Source organism: Blennius ocellaris (genome assembly GCF_963422515.1).
Source record: "Blennius ocellaris genome assembly, chromosome: 8".
Lineage (NCBI taxonomy): Eukaryota > Metazoa > Chordata > Actinopteri > Blenniiformes > Blenniidae > Blennius > Blennius ocellaris.
The window spans coordinates 12944415-12963371 of NC_137657.1; the positions used below are offsets into that span (position 1 = coordinate 12944415).

General features: G+C 42.0%; 2 protein-coding genes across 3 annotated transcripts; both read left to right on the forward strand.

The window, feature by feature from the left end:
• Positions 1–319: 319 nt before the first annotated feature.
• Positions 320–13816, forward strand: LOC308133591 (non-homologous end joining factor IFFO1-like). 2 transcript variants are annotated; one of them, XR_013936740.1, is made up of 11 exons: positions 320–2151; positions 6291–6351; positions 6997–7092; positions 7160–7300; positions 7385–7569; positions 7687–7813; positions 8434–8523; positions 8861–8991; positions 10041–12804; positions 13600–13663; positions 13768–13816. XR_013936740.1 is itself a non-coding variant. In XM_080501041.1 (9 exons), the coding sequence occupies exons 1-9, from the start codon at positions 1157–1159 to the stop codon at positions 10150–10152; spliced, it is 1938 nt and encodes a 645-aa protein (XP_080357167.1). In that variant the 5' UTR covers positions 320–1156; the 3' UTR covers positions 10153–13538. The 2 variants fall into 2 exon arrangements, 1 of the variants encoding a protein (XP_080357167.1); XM_080501041.1 differs by lacking the exons at positions 13600–13663; positions 13768–13816 and having other exon boundaries at positions 10041–13538.
• A 722-nt stretch (positions 13817–14538) lies between these two features.
• Positions 14539–18656, forward strand: LOC308133181 (uncharacterized protein; the record flags this gene model as incomplete). The annotated part of the gene is made up of 10 exons (XM_080500482.1): positions 14539–14640; positions 15086–15137; positions 15444–15554; positions 15654–15797; positions 16574–16673; positions 16838–16881; positions 17622–17738; positions 17924–17946; positions 18035–18140; positions 18241–18656. 10 exons carry the CDS (start codon positions 14539–14541, stop codon positions 18540–18542), a joined length of 1101 nt encoding a protein of 366 aa, XP_080356608.1. The 3' UTR covers positions 18543–18656.
• Positions 18657–18957: the final 301 nt, after the last annotated feature.

The window sequence follows — 18957 nt, forward strand, 5'->3', positions numbered from 1 at the left end:
CAGAGATGCATGATAAAATATGAAAAACAAGCTTGTTTTTGAGGCAGAACAGCCCACTACTGAGGTTAACTATGAAAACAAGTTGGTTGATAAATATTCACTGTCCTGGAATATTATATACATTGTATTTCATAGGATCAGATGTTTTGCTTGTATAACTGAAATACATGGCTATCACAATATATTTTACTGCTCTTATAATCTTTCTACTATAAAACAACCAATACAGCATTTGTATTTGTATTTTATTAAGATATACCTGTACGCTGGTCTCTGGGTGGAGAATTATTAGTAAAGAAATCTTCAATCAGAAAAACTAATCTCCAAAAATGAACACTAATATATGTTGAATGGATTGTTTTGTTGCGTTTGTGTAGTCTGAATATGTATCTTTATACGTGTTTTTGACAGTTGAGAGGGATTTCTATGAACGAAAGGTATTTGTGTACATATAGTGTAAAATCAACGATTCCAAACACAAAGTGTTTTCATTTGGATGACCACAAATCATGCGGAATGTATCTATATCAGGGATTCTCTGCTTATTTTAAAATCGTATCAATGCCTTTAATTAGTTTTTCTTGAATCATGTGTTCAGATTTAAAGGAAAACACCAGATACCACACTGCAGGCAGTAAACAACAGTGAACGGAGTGTTGCGCCTCTGCTTCTGTCATTACGGTAGACGCCTCTTCCAATCCCGCAGCGCCGGCTGCTGCCTGCGGTCGTCGCTTGTTGCCAGAACTTCAGTGACGCGGTGACACTGGATTTTCTTTGTTATTCACTCATCGTCCGCGTCTTTTTCTCCATTTCGTTTCCTCGCTTCTTCTTCTTCTTCTTTTCCCATACGGAGGCGCCGCAGCTTCCTTCCCCTCTCAGCTCGTCGCCGCTGCTTCAGGATGGTGGTTTTATTCCCACACAGCGTCAGAGAGCACTGATCCATCAGTCGACGTTAAGACCTCTGGGCTTTAAAAGGATAAGATTTTTATTTAGACTCCGGTTATATAATCGGGATAAATAGTGGCGTTTTAGTTTCTGTTTTTTGTTTTTTTTTTGTTTTGTTTTTTTGCGCGCAGGCCTTCGTTGTACTTTGATTGCAATTCATCTATTTTATTATATTGTTCTGCTGTAGAAAAGACAATTCCCGTCCGTGTTCATGCCAGATTTGCAGCGCTTCAGTTTTCCATACCATAGCATGAATCCATTGTTGGGGGGCAACACGCACCTCCAACAGCACCCCGAGCAGAGCGACGCCCCCGGACACCCCGACTCCCCCTCCGGCCTCCTGCCAGACGCCGTCCTCCTTGGAGCGGACCCGGCGTCTTTCCTCCTGGGGGAGCAGCAGCCGGACGCGGGGCCTGAGCAGCAGCAGCAGCAGCAGCAGCAGCCGGGGCCTGACTTCACCACCGCGCACTCGCAGGCTTCACCTTACCTCCATCACCGCCACCCCCGCCCGGTGCCGCCGCACCCCCGCGGAGCCATGGCCCTCCGCAACGACCTGGGCTCCAACATCAGCGTCCTCAAGACGCTCAACCTGAGGTTCCGCTGCTTTTTGGCCAAAGTGCACGAGCTGGAGCGCAGGAATAAGATTCTGGAGAAGCAGCTGCAGCAGGCGCTGGACGCCAATAAGGGCTGTCCGGGTGGGTGCTGCGAGGGCGCCGCGCGCACCCAGGAGACGGGCGTGCAGACCGGCTTCGTGGGAACCATCCCGCTCCGGCCCGGCTCCCTGCCCTTCCACAACACCAACAACTCTGCCAGGAGGCCCACGACCCTCTTCACGCCTCCCGTCGCCTCCTCCGCCTTCCCACCACCCGCTGCTGATGGCGCACCCAGCAATCCAGCCATCACCATCAGCCAGGCCTCCCCCTGCGTGGACTCCCCCGGGTCCGCGCCCAAAACGGCCCCCGGCAACAGCACGGGCACCGTGGGCACCTCCACACACCCTCCTCCACGGTTCCTCCCCGGTACCATCTGGTCCTACAACCACACCCGCAAGTTCGGGCCCAGTGCGGAGCGCCTGACCAGTCCCGGGGTGTCCTGGATGCACCCTGACGGAGTTGGGGTCCAGATTGACACCATCACCCCTGAGATCAGGGCCCTGTACAATGTCCTGGCCAAAGTGAAGAGGGAGAGAGACGAGTATAAACGCAGGTAAATAGAAAAAAATAACCCAAAACAAAAACTTTTATTACACCTTTAGTGTTATTCTTCTTTATTGCTCTGTGCTTTGCTTGAGTGCATGTAATGCCCCACTTTAGAGATATGAGCAGAGCTGGAGAGCAGCTGCAGACCAGTTGTCTGAAGCAGGAGAGCAAACTCAGCACCCCCTCCACCCCTCCACCCCTCCACCCCCACATCATCACCTCCAGTCTGCATTCACTTCATGTCTGACCACTGAGGCAGGTGCTGCTACTACAAATAGACCGAAAAACTTTCGCACGCCACCCGCTAAATATAAAAGTAGAATGAAGGTCAAAGCCTGACAGTAATCTATAAAGATGGAAGGAAGGTTGACTCACTGGTGGTTGAGTCACGTTTAGAGGCAGTGACGGTGTCATTGGGTCCTGGAGTCGCTCCAGACAGCCACAGCTAATACACACTGCAACCTCAGTGTTTAGAACTGGAATATATTCTGACTTACGTCTACAAATCTTGGATTCAGTGTGTTGATTGACATTTGACCCTGTCCTGGCCAAAACAAGAATTCCTGGCTTTTTAATTGTACCAAATAATTGGTATTCTTTGTTGGGATCTTTTGTGGTTTTGAACCTAAAAATGATCCAAAGATCAACACAAATATGTTTAAGATGTTATTAGCAAAAGGACAAATCAGTTAAATGGTTAAAAGTTACATAATAATCTAATGCAAGTCATTGTATTTGCTGCCTTGACAGTTTATTTCCCAAAAGTGGTAAATATTGAATCTTAAGTATTGTGTTTTTGACTCGGTGCCATCTGATATTATCACCAGCTGACATTTAAAGGCTTTAATCTCCAGGTTATTAAGACGTTTCTCTTGGATGTTGTTGTATAGTTTCATTGTTTTGGTGGATTACAACCCTGAATTTAATGGAGGAGCATCCCAGATATAATAATATTCACTTTAAATTTCAAAGCAGGCACATTGTGTATGTTTGGTTTAACATGACAACATGCTAAAGACAAATACACACACAACAGTACAACGTCGCACTCGAGTTCATCACATTAATCCTGCTGGATTACTTAAATCCTCCATCGATCTGATCCCCCTATTGTCTACCCTGAGACAAACGTATCTTGTAAATATTTGTGTTTTCCCCCCCAGTGGCCCGTCACCTCTTTCCGAGGACACCCAGGAAAATTCCCCACACTGTATTGGAGGCTTCAATAATCAGTAGCTTCCATTCTAATTTATACCACTAAACTGCTTCTTTGAGGGTTTTCTTGTATGATTTTTGGATTACGAACTATATGTGACAACTGAACTTCAACAGGCCCAATCATTGAATTCCCTCAGATTATCTCCAAATGAGCAGCCATGCACTCTTCACACAGGACAGACTGACCACAGTGGAGTCTTTGTGAACGAGGCCGAGGGACAACTGCAGGCCCGAGTGTGTGAGGTCATGTTTTCCTCGAAAACTGTGCTATTGTTGGACTTTTCTTTTTTTAACAAAAGATGATCATCTCTCTCTACCCGTGAATCCAGGTGTCCATTGTCCTGCTCAGTGAGTGAAAGGTGCTCTACTGTTTTGTGATTCCACTGTGGTGATCAGATTACCTCGGGACAATGGGGGCGTTAACGCCAGTTTCTCCCGGTGAAACTGGAATCCATCAGATGCCACAACTTACGTAATTGTAATTTTGTTGTTGTTGTTTTTACCCATTTATTGATGCAGGCTTATTCGTTTTCAGTGAAATCTTTTGGTCGCTGCTCCTAAAACACTCCAACCCGAATCTAAGCATCAACCTTTACAGCTCAGGGTTTCTCCCGAAGTAAACCTGATACAAACCCACATTTTCTCCCCTCTTGTCACGCTCTCCTGCCCTCCACTGCATAGCTCTCTCTCTCTCTCTCTCTCTCTCTCTCTCTCTCTCTCTCTCTCTCTCTCTCTCTCTCTCTCTCTCTCTCTCTCTCTCTCTCTCTCTCGCTGTGTCTCTCTCGCTCTCTCACTCACTCTTTCCTCCACAATATATCTGCAATGCAGCAACACACAGCAAACTGTGGCTGCTGGATGGGGGGGTGGGGGGGGGTGTCTCGTCCTGCAAGAGGCAGCACTTCTCGATTTTCTGCACGCTCTCACCTGCCCGATCAAACAAACGTCTTCCCACTGACCACAACAGGCCGTGTTTCATGACTCAGTTTGTTTTGGATTTAGTATTCCCCCGAGGTGTCCACGTGCCGCAGCGTTCTGCATCTCAAACAGCTTCTTCTGTATAGGAGCCTGCAAGACTGCAGTGAGTGGATTTATTTATTTTTTTCTCCCCCCGGAGCCACTTGTGATGTGAAGTCACCGAATCTTGAGATCACACACCGGGTTGCTGCTCAGGCTTTTAAATGTATTAACATGCAGATTCATGAGCCAGTCGCCTGAACTCAATCAGGGTGTCTCCTAAATCATCCACCAGGGAGTCAGTAAACCTCTGTCACACACACACATATTTGCAATTTAAATATTTTTGTTTACTGAAGTTTTCCTCAATGGTCGTATTCCACTACTGTATCAGATTTTAATTCCAGTGTCTGAATTAAGTTAAATACACTGAAATCTAGTCATTATTACTCAAGCACAATACAGAAGTGTAATGATAAACGTTATTATTTCCTGCTGCTTCAGCAACCTTCAAAGCGCTTTACAATGACACATCTGCTGTTCAGTGTCTTGCTCAAGGACACACCCACAATGGACGATGGGGGATCAAACCTGCAACATTCTGCTCATGCAAACTGAGCCACTGGCAACCTTGAAAAGTGAAAATATTATTTAATAAGTGGTGGTTTAACCTCTGGTCCTGCCCGCTGGAGAACCACCAGCGATCACAGCAGGAAGCCGTGAAGCTGGAGCTCCGCCTGCTCAGACTAGAAAGCGACTGCCAAGTGCTTTTATTTGACGAGAGGTGTGTCTGCCAGCATTTTGATTCACTGTAATTGTGTGATTGTGGAAAATCTGAGCTCGGTGGGGGGTCTGCAGTGTTTCTTAGATTTAATCTCAGTTGGTGATTTACATAGTAAATTTACTTTTAGAGTGAAGCGTCAGGTTCAATATGGTTTATGTTAGAAGATGCCAATAGAGGCAGACCATTAAATCCGCCTGGCTGATTTATGTTTATTTATTTATTTATTTTTATGGGCTGCAGAGCACTGGGAAGTTGAAAGTCAATATGCACAAAATTGCATCACCATAAAAAAAAAGACAAACAACAATACCTATTAGTTACCCAAAAGCCTTGATAACATCTGTATGAGTCTTGTTCTTAGCAGGCAGTTTGCTGTAAGTTAGCGTCAACAAACATTCCATCATTACCTTGTTTTCATTCTCGCAGCTTCACATTTGATGGTTTTGTGTTGATTATGTGGCCAATATTGATGAATGCCTTCATGTTAATGGGATGTGGTTCCTGCTCATGGGCACATGGTGGCTGCATCTCTCTCCTTACATAAGAGACGTGAAGTCACAAGGCTGCAGGCATGTGCACAGGTTACACAGCATTCACATGCACAGAAACATTCATTCAATTCAGCCCATCCTAATATTGTAATATTGGCTTGATCAGTGTAATGGTAATGATGGACACCTTTTTTTTAAAATACTTTTTGACTTTTTAAAGAATTCTGGACACTCCATTCATTTGACTTTGAGTTTAGTTTCAACTATTTCCAGTTGTTTTAGTGCAATGAAGTACATAATTATAATAGAAAATTCAATGTTTACATAATGTTCTTTTTCAAAATCACACTTTATGGATGAAAATCAGTAGTTTTAACATTATGCCTTAAGAAACGAAACCTTGTTCAACTTCCATTGTTATGCGCTTAGAGGTTGTGTCTGTTGCTCTTCCTAAAACAGTCCGATAGCAGAGGAACATTTTGGAACTTTTAGTGAGAGAACCAGTCTTCTTTTCGTTGTTGTGCATTGCAATCCCATGGGCCAGATTGGCTCCGTTATAGAATACCTCGGAGGGGAAAAAATTCTGACATATCCATCTTAGCCACCTCACTAAATATACTGTCTGCATAATGTGGCCTTTGTTTGATCGCTCATCAATATAGAGTTTATGTCGTACTTACACTTGTCTGTGTCTCTCAGATGGGAAGAAGAATACACCAATAGGATGGACCTGCAGCAGAAGATTGCAGACCTGCAAGAGGTAAGTTCATGTGTTTCTATTCAAGTTGTGAGACCATAAATCGGTTCCCACGGTGGGGACGAAAGTTTGTCTGCGTGGTGGAAGTTCTACGCTGAGGTTAGATTTAGTCACATTTGGTGTTTGAGTTGTGATCCAAGAGTGTGTGATTTTTTGCGAATCACTGCTTTTCTTCATTCAATGAACTTTCTTTGACTAAACACAGACTTTTCTCCTTGTGCTCTGCCACCCACCATCAAATGACTGCATGTGCGCTTCCTGCAGTCGTGTTTTTATAAACCTAGCGGTTTGTTGGTTTCCTTTGTGTGTCAGTGTTTGTCTGCACGTGCAGCATTGCCGGGAATCGGTACCAGACCTTCCACATCAACTGGGGAGCACAAGAAAAACAAAGCACACCACTCTAGACTTTAAAGAGCCCGACCATTACTGGAGCATGTATGAATAAGTCAGCAGGGCGTGAAGAGAGTTAAAACCTCATCAGAATCACCCCAGAGTTGATCATGCATTCAGAGTTTATGACGTTTTCAGATGGGGACTGTTAGGTTTTGTGCCGATGTCATGATGTGACCTATAATTTCCAGTGAAGACAAAGCTGCAGTGAATCTTTTATCGATGTGTGTGCGTGTGCGTGTGTGTTTATATGTGTAGGACCTGCAGGAGAGTGAAGGCTGTCAGGACGAGTTGGCTCTCAGAGTTCAGCACCTAAAGGCGGAGCTCGTTCTCTTCAAAGGCCTCATGAGCAATGTGAGACACACACACACACACACACACACACGGTTTGGGATATAATTTTCCTCAATTTTCTCTGTAGAATTTGTCGGAGCTGGACAGTAAAATCCAGGAGAAAGCCATGAAGGTGGACATGGACATCTGCCGCAGGATCGATATAACCGCTCGTCTCTGTGACGTGGCCCAGCAGAGAAACTGTGAAGATGTGATACAGATGTACCAGGTACTTCTTCATTCTCATGCTTATATGAGCGTATTGGTCATTTGGTTCTGATCTCTTAAAACGGTGCGTCGCTCGTTGCTGCAGGTTCCAAACAACCAACCCGCCCTGAACTGCCGCCGTAAACAGACTCCTCTGTCTTTTAACGGGAGCGAGTGCGACGAGCCCGTCAGCACGTCTGAGAGCGACGGAGGCGTGGCCAAACAAGAGGAGCGCTGCGGCTCGTCGGCCAATCAGATCAACGAGGAGATGCAGAGGATGCTGAACCAGCTGTGAGGCGTCTGACTTTGTGTTATAATGGAGGTTATGTAAATCTCCTTCAGTCTGGCACTTCCACTAATTATCTCTTCCATGGTTTGTTTTGTTTTTTTTGTTTTTTCTTCTCCCAGGCGTGAATGTGAGTTTGAGGATGACTGCGACAGTCTGGCCTGGGAGGAGACTGAAGAGACGCTGCTTCTGTGGGAGGACTTCCCAGGATGCACTCTGCCTCCAGATCCTGCCCACCCGCCCGGAGAGGTAGGCTGTGGTCTCACAAGACGGGCAAAACCCGAACTGATGCAACATTTAAAAACATTAGGATCTGTCTTTGATAAGCCCCGAGATGAGGAATGTGTTTCATTCCTGTTACCAGCAGATTTTCCTTTTTTTTTTATTTGTATTTTTTTTTACAAAACTGGAAAAAAGTGACTTGGTTTATTAGTATAAGGTGGTAAAAACATGTGTTTATAGCTTCTGTTCAAATTTCCAAGAAGAGTGGAGCTGATGCTAAAGAGCTGATATCTGTGACATCAGCTGACCTTCAGGGCTCCACTTTGGAAAAGCCATTTCAGGACACACACACACACCCCGATACACACACTCTTCCAGTGTTGGCGTTCAGTTTGTTTGTTTCCCAGAAATGCATGTAGGTATTTGTTTTCATGAGGTGTTCGAACTGTCTGCTCTCCCTTTGCTGCATGAGTCAGTGAAATTTGAGCCGTGGGGAGCATCACGTCAGCTGTGCTATAACTGTTGTATTAAAATTAGTGTCGGACTGTCGGATGATGAGTACACAAGCGCGTGTCACTGTGATTGTCAGTGCATTTTGTCGGATGTATTTCCGCCGATGCAATAAAATTTCTCTTTGTCTCCATCAGGAGGACTGTCTGGAAAAGGTGATTAACGACACTGAGTGTCTGTTCAAGTCCCGAGAGAAGGAATACCAGGAGACAATCGACCAGATTGAGGTCCGACATTTCCTCAGTGTTTTTAAGTTTTTAAGGGAGTGCGTTTGTAGCTGTTTTAATTTTATTTTTTACTGTGCATCTGTTCACGTCCTCTGCAGTATAACAACTTAATATGTCATTTATGCAGATTATTTATCTAAAAGCGGCATTCCCAGGATTTGTTTTCACCGTGCGTCTGTAAATCAGCACGTCTAGCACATTATATTAACCTTAGAAGCTTTTCATAATTCTGTAAAGCGACTGCTTTATATCCAGAAGTAAAGATTTTTACTGTTCCAAATGGAGAGAAGAATGGAAACTGTTTCGATGATTGCGTGTTTATGACCTCTGACCCCAGCTGGAGTTGGCCACAGCCAAGAGCGACATGAACCGACACCTGCATGAGTACATGGAGATGTGTTCCATGAAGAGAGGCCTGGACGTGCAGATGGAGACCTGCAGGAGGCTCATCACTCAGAGTGGAGACAGGTATACACACACACACACACACACACACACAGGTGTCCCCATGTTACACATCATATTTCCACATCTGTCTTTCCAATTCACTCTAAACTTCAGTGACTCATGATTATGTCACTCTAATGTGAAAAATGACAATACTTCTTAGCACTTATTGTTGTTGTTTTTGTAATTCATTATACATTTGATTACATTTTGATCATATTTTCACCATACATCTAATATGTCAATATATTCTTCTCAAAAAAATGGAAACCATACTTCACACTTTTAGGGCACTCACCAAGAAGCATTACTTATGTTTGAAAAGTGTTTAATGACAGACGCACTTTATATCTTTGAATATCTTTTTTTTGTTTATAGATACACTTCAGAGTTTTGCTGTAATGCTGCTTTAGTCTGTGTGTTGGTCTCTAATCTACATGTGCACCATTCAAAGTGTTGTTCAGAGATCCAATCCAATCTTTTTATATTTATAATAAGTGTTAAACCAACAGAAACTAAACTAAATAACATGAACAATTAAAAACAAGTTCACAGAATACACAAAATAAGCAGCTTTCGCATCAATATCAGCATCTTATATGGTTTTAAAAGCCGAGGAGAAGAGGTGGTTTTAAGATGTATTTGTACCACAGTGACTATAATTTTATTTTGTACAAAATGCAGTGGTTTGGATTGTTTTTTAATTGAACTGTATAATAACTGACCCCTGCACTAGTTTTTCTATACTTTATTAAAACATCTCTTTATATTTTATATGTTGAAATTGATTGCGTCAATCAAGTGCACTTACCAGGAGGACGTTTAAGCTTTCTCAAAGACAAATGTTTGGCATAACTATTTTTTCCATGTTTTCTTATATTGTCTCATATTTACTATTAATATTTTTAAGAAATGGAAGAAATGTTCACGACGAGGTATGATCACTTTTCTTATGAAGGTGAACATCGATAGGCACATCGACAAGCCGTCTTCATCTTTTTAATATCTATTCCTAAATGAAGTTGAACGCTTCACAAATAACCACACACTCACATTTCTGTTTCTCTCAGTGATTCTCCAGCACCGGCATCGGTTGAGGAAAATGACCAGAGAGAAAATGACAAATCCTCAGCGTCTCCACCTTCTTCTTCTTCTTCTTCATCGAGCTCCAGCAAATCTTGACATCTCGTCCCTCCGGCTCGGTCGGAGGCTGTGGTCCCGTGACCTCTGCTGCGTTTCGCTACAGTACCACACAGACCCATCGTACACCCATAAATAAGGCTTCACCGTTTACATGTCAACATATTTCTTCACCGAGTCACAGTGCTTATCGAGGTGAATCGCTTGAGGAGGCTGTCAACACAGAAACCGGGAAAAGTTTGGATTGTTTGGAGAGAGAAAACACTTCCTGCGTCACGCAGTTAGAGCTTGAGGAGAAGAAAAGCATTTCACACACCAACAGACTATCTAATGGCATCACGAACATTTTCACGTAACCTGCTGTGAAGCTACTGGAGCTTCACAAAGTTCACTCCTCACACACTTCAGTCCGTCCTTCAGAGAGCAATGTTGAAAACCGGGACGACACCAGTAGTAACGGGTCATCCTGGAGCTAATTCTTAGGCAATCGTTTAGTTTACGGATATGTTTGGGTCTCGAGCTTCACATTTGAGCTGAACAAGATGTCGTGTTTCAGCGTTTTACTGCCTCGCAGCTGCATTTACAGTTTGCTTGTTAAAGTCAGGGCTGAAGCAAATGTTAGACCGCAGATACAGTGTAAAGTATGTGCTTCGTTTAAAAAAAACGTCGGTGGGTTAAAATACAGAAACATCACGACTAACGTGGCTCCTGTCTGTATTATTCTGTCCAAAAAGAAGATTTTGGTCCCTTTAGTTTATAAGCTGTGAATTACATTTGTGAAAATTAAGGCTCACATAAATTAACTTTTAGATTGAAGGTCAAAAATATTTCCAGAGCACTAGCAATAAGGTTTAGAAATTCTCACAGCATTGTTGTAAGTTGCATGTAAATATCACCTTTATTGTGGTGCCTGGCTGAAGAAAAGTAAACCACACCACTGTTCACTGAGAAATCCTGCCTACAACCGGTATGCAGACTGATTCTTTTGTGAAAACTGTTGAAAATTAATTTGTGTGTCAAATTAATGAATTTGTGAATTTAAAAAAATGTTGCATTCTAAGAAAAGGTCAAAGTACCAATTAGTAAATGTTCAATATTACATCGTTGGAAAAAACATGTGAGATGCTGTGAACTACAGACATGTATTGTTTTTTAAATTTTTTTGGTGGGGGGGGGGGGGCGTGTAGTTTGTGTTTTTCTGGATTAACTTAATGTTTTTACAAAAAATTAATTCCTCAATTACAGCCGGTGAAGCAATATTTTTTAAATGAATATGATAAATTTACTTTTTTTCCCTGGATCAACATTTAGCTTATGCTCTGAACAATTATTTGAAATAAAATGATGATAAAATAAATGGACGATAAAACGTATAATTTGATAAATTTTTTGAAACTTTATTAGTTTTAATAGTTATGGAGACAAATCAAAATAATAAGATGTAACTTTAGCGCACAAGCCATGGGTATAACAAGGCTTTATAAAAACCTCTTACCAGCTGTTTCGAGTTGAATTAATCCAACTAGCATGAGAAATGATCAATTGTAACCCAGCAGCTCTTAACAGAATATGAATGTCGACATTCAGTCTCTACATGGTTCTCCAAGCAAGTAGTGCAATTTTGAGGTACCGCCTGAACTTATCAAACCAGAAAACAGATGCTATTCAGAAAAAAACAGACTCAATTTGTTTTTGTTTTTATGTAAATGCAGTACGCGTCCACAGTGAATGCTGCAGCTGGGACGTTTTGATGAATATAGTCAATGGGACTGCTGATAAGCACATGACAGTGCAGGAAGATGCTGTCAAGGTAGATGGGAAGCATGTTTGGTGTCACCTTTAAATAAGCCACCTTCTCTTTAACATTATCTGGACTTAGCGCTGAAAACTGTAGGGAAAGAACAGACTGAAGAGGTTCACCGACCTGCGGGAGGTGTTGACGATTATTTGAGCAGAGCTGCATGGTTGAGAACAACAACAAAAAAAGAATCAGCCACTGAGTGCCAAACAACAAATGAATGTGGTCAGATTGCGAATTAACAGGAACTTGCTGGAAAAAAAAAAGGAATATAGCTGCCGAAGCTAATTCACCAAGGTGCTTGATGTAAATAACAAACCTATTTTTGAGCCTGTTTGCACATTAGAGAGGAAAGCAAAGCAGAACTGTACCTTATAATACAAATGAAACATTTAGACACGCTGGAAATAGACCTCTGTATTTCCTCGACTTGTATGTCCTCATCCTTTTCATGTTGTAGATGAACATATACCTCATTTTTACTTTGTGGTTTGGTTTATTTTTTCTGGCCACATTCAAATGCAAGCATCCATGGGAACACACCAAGGAAAAGGGAAGGCCTACAACAGTGTGCTGCCGAGTCTCACCACGACCGGGAATATCTCCCTCACGTCACTTGTTCTGCTAACACGCACTGTTTCTGAATATAGCCCTGGCTGTAGATTCCTCCGTGAAGTCCAGTCGGGTGAAATATGTTCCCGTCGTGGCTCACACTTCAGTGCTTTGCTTTGTTAATGCGGAGGGATTCAAACTCGTGCGTGCGTGGAAGCAGCCGAGTGCCGATCTGTTAGTTTTGACTCCCGTTGCGAGTGCAGACGGAGGACGCCAGTAATGTCTTGTACAAGACTTACGACACCATTTTCCTTCGTGCTGTTCTCCCACCTTTACGCACCAGAGTGAGTCTCTATGTATGCATGTGCCAGTGTGTATGTCTCTGGGTGTTTCGTCTCGATTGTGAGTGTTTTTAAAGAGATTTTTTGACCCTGGGCAAATGCACAACATTCAGAAGAACGAATCAGAACAAGTCCAATCGGGTTGCGATGGTGAGCATTATTATGCAACGCTTGAGTCTGAGCTGCCTGTGACAGGGGGGATCACTCCTAAAATGATTAATTGGATGATGACGGGAATCTTTCCCATTGGTGCTTTTTCTTAATGGGTGTATGTGTTTGCCAAGTCGATTTAAAAATCACTCAAATTCAGGAAAAGTTAAAAAAAAAAAAAAAAATACGGAAATGCAAATGCTTTAGCGAAATGACTGTATGATAGCTTTGACAAGTGTAAAGGAAATATAGCTTTGAATTCTACGTATATGTTTTAAAAAAATACAGACGTTTGTCAGCAGTCAACACTCTTGAAATGAGACTTACAAAAGCTTTGAATTAAGACGTAATGACACGACTGCTCTATTTAGCTTTTCAATAGAGGACAAGAGGACGTCAAAGTCTCTGAGTTTTCCCTTGAGGGGAAAATTGCCTCCGAATATTCTATCTAAATTTGCGACACACGATAATTCAAGAATAATCCCGAGTGTTATTCCACATGTCCAAAAGTGTGAGTTTGCAACTTTAAACGTCAAGGCAAAGTGACTGCAGCTACGAAGCTTCACTGCAGAGCTTCAGTGTGTATCGAGAGAGACTGAATGAATAAAAAGATTCAACTGAACAACATGTGTGTGTTGATTATTTCAGTCCAGTTTTCTTTACACATGAAAACGAGGACAGTCATGAAAATCCTGGAAACGTCTAAGAATCAGTGAGTGAAACTAGATTTCAGTTGCTGGAAATTAGTTGACGATTTACTAAAAATTGCCAACTATTAATTAATTTTTTTTGTTTTGTTTGTTTGTTGTTTTTAAGGCAGCAACCAAACAGCTGAAACAAACAGCAACATCAAGGTGAAGGTAATTGGTTTATGACTGGAAGATATTGTATTTGCAGGTCAATGTTACCTAAAGTTGGATGTTTCATGTAGCAGTCAGGATGTCTGTGGTTTTCCTGGACTGATGGGTTTAACACTGGATAATGTTGAGACGACAGCTTCTTCTGAATCTAAAGTTCACAGCGGCTCGACAACTGTTTTCATGAAAGGTAACTTCCACTTCAGTTGTTGCAACTCTTACTAATCCCATCATTATAACTCACTGTGCTCCTGCTTTACTGCTAAAGAATAGTGGCTCTAAAGCAACGGTACTTTCTAATAATGGAAATGTTGAAATACAGTCGGGCTATTATTTAAAGTAGACTCCTAAAAATCATCAAATTTTCCCAACATAGCAGGTGTTTGATCGAAGGCCAACACCTCTCAGTTTTACCATTGTTATTGTTCAGATATGATTCTCTGGTTTATAGTCAACACGCTTCTTCGCCTCACAAAGTAAAAGACACACTGGAAAGTTTGAATAACAGGTCTGATAGAAATTGTTCATGATTTTGGTGGAAAGACTATGTTTTGAACTGAATCCAGCCGCTAAAGAAACCTTGTTTAAAAGTTGTAAAAAAAGAAAAAAAAAGAAAAAGAAATTCAACATGATATAGAAAAGATTTGATTTCATCCTGCATCACAATGACACACCGTCAGATGGTCTCATTTCTTCTTTCCTCTTCAGATGAGAGAGTTTTACGCGAAAGATGATGAAATGTTCGTCAGAGGACGGATCTCAGCTCATAAACACCACAACTATACGCTGGTGGAGAGATCAGGCGGCGGGTGAAACAGGAAAATATAAGCAGGTGAGGAAACAGTGACACAGACGAGGGGTAGAGTCAGAGAGAGGAGACCGAGGGAGGCACACCTTCAGGAAGTTAACAAAACAAGACGCCGAGCAAAAGACTGCAATAAGGGAACATTTAAAAAGGTAAAGAACGGCTCATCCAATCTATTGTCATGTTGTTCGTGTTGTTTGTAAATCACTTTTAAAGTTTAATTTGGTGCCTTCAACATTTAACTTGTCTCCATATTTCTATCCATAGAATGGGACTTGTGCAATTCTTCCTCCTGATGCTATCTGCACACCTGGTGCTCACTTTCCCTCCAGTAAGAAACTAAAGCCTCCCCCCCCGAGTTATTGTGCAACGCGAACAGTGTGTCATGTAGGAAACCTAAAAGACGGAGTGTGACCCGTATTATTGGGGGGTAACTTCTCTCATGCTTGTTTACTTGTGTTCATTTTGACAGACGCAGAGGATGTACACCATGAATGGTAGAAGGTGTTACTTGTGTCCTGCAGGTGAGAGATGTGTGATCTTTACTGTGACTGCTTGTTGTCTGCTCGTTCTCCAGCTGGTACTTGCTATAATGAGTAGTTAAATCAGTATTGATCAAGCATTGGAGGTCCGTTTGTAGATTAAACATGTCCTTAGGAATCTATATGTGCGCCTTTTTCTCCTCGTTATATTGGTTAAAAAAAAAAAAAAAAAGGCTGCACACTGAGTTGCTTCGTAACCACATCCTTCACCAAAATGCTGAGTCTGCAAGCTCTGCCTGCTCTCGCTCTCATCCGGTCGTTGTCATTTGCTACTTTCTGGCCTTGCAGGTCAGTTTCAGGATTCTTGCACAAAGTGTGCACCCTGTCCGTACGGAAGTTACACCAGCAAGTGGAACCGTGAAGACAGCTGCCATCGCTGCTACAGAGACTGCTTGCCAAGTAAAGCAACCACCCGTTGCCGGTATACAATAACTTTATTGGCATCCCTGGCTTGAATTCTCTAAAACCCTTCTTCTGCACATTTTTCCCTTGTCTTAGGTTTTCATCTGAAAGTGGTTCAGAACTGTAGCAGAACATCTGATGTGAAGTGTGTGTGTGAGGACGGGTTCAGGTGCACTGAGAAGGTGCCGTACTCTGAGAACTGCAGGGAGTGTGTGAAGATTCAGGACAAAACAACAACTGGTAAATGCTGAGAGAGACACTGCCTGGCTGGACCGGCCTGAACCAGCAGGGGGCCTCATTATAAACAACATACACAAGGTTTCTGAGCCTTGTGTATGTTGTTTATAGTGAGTTTCCATTGCTCATTGGCTCTATATTCACGCACACTCGCAAACCATGGGGCACAGGAATTGCATTTGGACAGTGGTACTAAGATTACACCGTTCTTGAATTGTGTATAACTTATGACTCTCTAAAACATTGAATATTTCGAAAAACGTCTTATGAAATGTCAGTCAGTCTATAAACACAAACGCAACCTCAGCAATTTTGATTTAACTGGATTTTTTCAGTAAGGTATTAAATAAGGGACTAATAAGGAAATGCAGTCTAATCTGAGAAAAATCTCCGGGAAGTTGCTACACTTTAGTTCTTCTTCACTATATATATAAACAGATGTGATAATCTTAGATTGATCTTCTTAGTCTGTAAAATGGCCACAGACGCAACTTTTTTTTAAATTACAATGTTAAAATAACAAAAACAAAAACCCCCACAACAGTAACACAATGAGAGGATGTGAGGTGAGAGTGAAAAGGGAAATGTTAAGATTGTAGTCCAGAAGCACTGCAGCTCACCATCAGTGCATCAAACTTAATACGTTAAACTTAATAACGTCAATTATCATTGTTGTTATTATCATTATTATGGGAATGTTGGGATGAGATGGCCAAGACTTTATATTCTCTGTATTAATCTCATGACATCTAAAGATATGTGATGTTTCTGCCGGTTAGAAGCAGCAGCAGCGGTGATCTCAGGCAAAGATAAACAGACGCCTTCCTCAGCTTCCTCCGGACATAGCAGCACTTCTTCTAAACCCTGTAGATTTCCCAAGTGAGTCCCGACCACCCTGGTCACTGCACATTATAAATTGAGTAGAAGTTTTGAAGTTTCCCCAATTAAAAAAAAAGATTTGCTATTTTTGATCGTTCAATCTTAGTTGTTGTTCATGAGATCACATGATTGAGATGATTGAAATATTCCTTGCTCCCACACAGATGTGACCCCCGGTCAGTCCCAGCTGAGAACACTTCTGAATCAAGTGAGTGACAATGTTGTGGAAGTGAAAGGGTTTGTAGAAGTAAACTGAAGGTATTAGAAATAGTTTAAAGTCAAGCCACTCAGTTTGGGAGTAGGCAACCGTTCAGTTTGTCCACCACTCTATTTCTTTTCAAACCATTTGGTAGCTTGTGTTTTGATTTTACACAGACTTCAGTGGCCATTAGTGAAATCCTCACTTCCAACTTGAGAGAGCGCATAAGAAACGATCAGCAGAACAACAGCATGGAAATTTGGAACGACGACAATCAGAAAAAAAAACCAACAACAACAATATAATCACTCAGATGGATCAACTTGAAGTATCATATCTGGCTGAAGTAGCCACCACTTTTTTTTTTAATTTCTTCAGAAATGGTCGTTGGAACATACAAATAAAAATTTTGAGTTATTGATTTTCTAAAAATATGTCCCACAAGTGTGAATTTAATAAAAATCCTCATTGAATCAAATCGGTATGAAGACATGGATTACAAACTTTAGATAAATTGATTTGGGTTTTTTTTTTTTTTTTTGGAGATTCTGCAATATAAAGTGTCCTGATTGTAATATTCTACTTCTACAATGTAAATCCATGTTTCTTCAGTCAGATATTGTTGAGAAAAGTGTTTTGTCTTATCTCAAAATAAAAGGAGTTTTGTTTCTCTCACCACCACTTCTCCTGGAATCCACCAGGTAGAAAAAGAGTTTAAAGTTTCCAGTTTGTGTTTCTTTCTGTCACAGAGAAGAGCAGCGTTTCCCTGGCAGCCGTTTTGTGCTCGGTGTTTTTCTTGGGCTGTTTGGCCGTTGTGGTCCTTTTCTCTATTCGTCGGTCAAGAGACAACACGTGTTTCAGTCAAAGTAAGGAAGTGTTTACAGCCCCTGCAGCCTGAAATTCTTCTGAGAAACAATAAACATTTGACTTTAAAAAGTGTCGAAATGACTGCGATCTGACATTTGTAGTCATTCTCAGTCATTGCTAACCAGCAATGACTGAGCAAGACATCACTTTTCTGCCACTCATTTCTTTATCTTCTGTCTTTCAGCCATTGCAAAGCTTTGCAACGAGGTATGTTTTTCAAGGACGCTCACATCTTCACATATATTGCAACACATTTCTCTGTTTCTCCAAAACCGATTTCTACACTCTTCTTTAGAAAGGACCGGATGCTTCTCGGAGGTCAGTGGACTCCAGTCACCAGTTCCCCAGAGACACGCTCGGCGCAAAACAGCAGCCTTCAACACTTTCAGCAACAAATCTGGGTACTACTGATTTTTAAAAAAATTACTTGTAAAGGAAATATATGTATCAGTTTGTGATTAAAAAGTGCTTTATATGCTCTTGTTGTGTTGTTCTCTGTAGGTCCAGTGTATGTCCACAATCCGGGCACAGTCATATTCAGCTCAGTCAGTCAGTTTACAGGCCAGGTTGGGCCGACAATCGAAGGTGGGAAAACATCTCAGGGAGCCAGGAGAGAAGAAGATGAAGAAGAGGAGGAGGAGGAGGAGGAGGAGGAGGAGGAGGAGGAGGAGAGAAACTGTCCTGTCTGTCATCCCACATCCCCTCATAGTGTTCATCTATCAGAGGAGGAGAAGAGCTGCATTTTCTTTCCCTTGCAGGAGCAGGGGAAGGACGACCACATGTCACAGGAGGAGGTGCTATGACCGTCAGGAGGAGTTATTTTATTTGGTCCTGACTGCGGGGACACAGACCGTCCCTGAAAACCTTCTTTTTAAAGGAGGGATGACAAAGCTGTGATGCTGCCGATGAGCAAATCTGTGTAACTGTGAGGAGACCATGGCTCACAGCAATGACTCACTGGACATTAGGACAGAAGAAAAAGTGGGAGATGGTCGTCTTTGTAAGTTATAACTCAAGAAAATACACACTTGTACATACTTTTTGATACCCATTTCAGTCAAATAAAATTTTATTTTGCACAAAAGAAGTGCCTTGAGGTAATTATATGAAACTTATCGCACAACACAACAACTCCTATTCATCCAGCTATAAACACATCTACACAAAAAAAGTTAGGCAATTCACACAAAAAATGTGAAATAATCTTTTGTACTATGG

Excerpts from the sequence above, each read along its gene's own strand:
- LOC308133591 (XM_080501041.1), top strand. The coding sequence starts at position 1,157 with ATGCCAGATTTGCAGCGCTTCAGTTTTCCATACCATAGCATGAATCCA. Across the intron at positions 7,570-7,686 it reads CAGAGGATGCTGAACCAGCT|GCGTGAATGTGAGTTTGAGG; the intron begins GTGAGGCGTCTG and ends TTCTTCTCCCAG. Across the intron at positions 7,814-8,433 it reads CTGCCCACCCGCCCGGAGAG|GAGGACTGTCTGGAAAAGGT; the intron begins GTAGGCTGTGGT and ends TGTCTCCATCAG.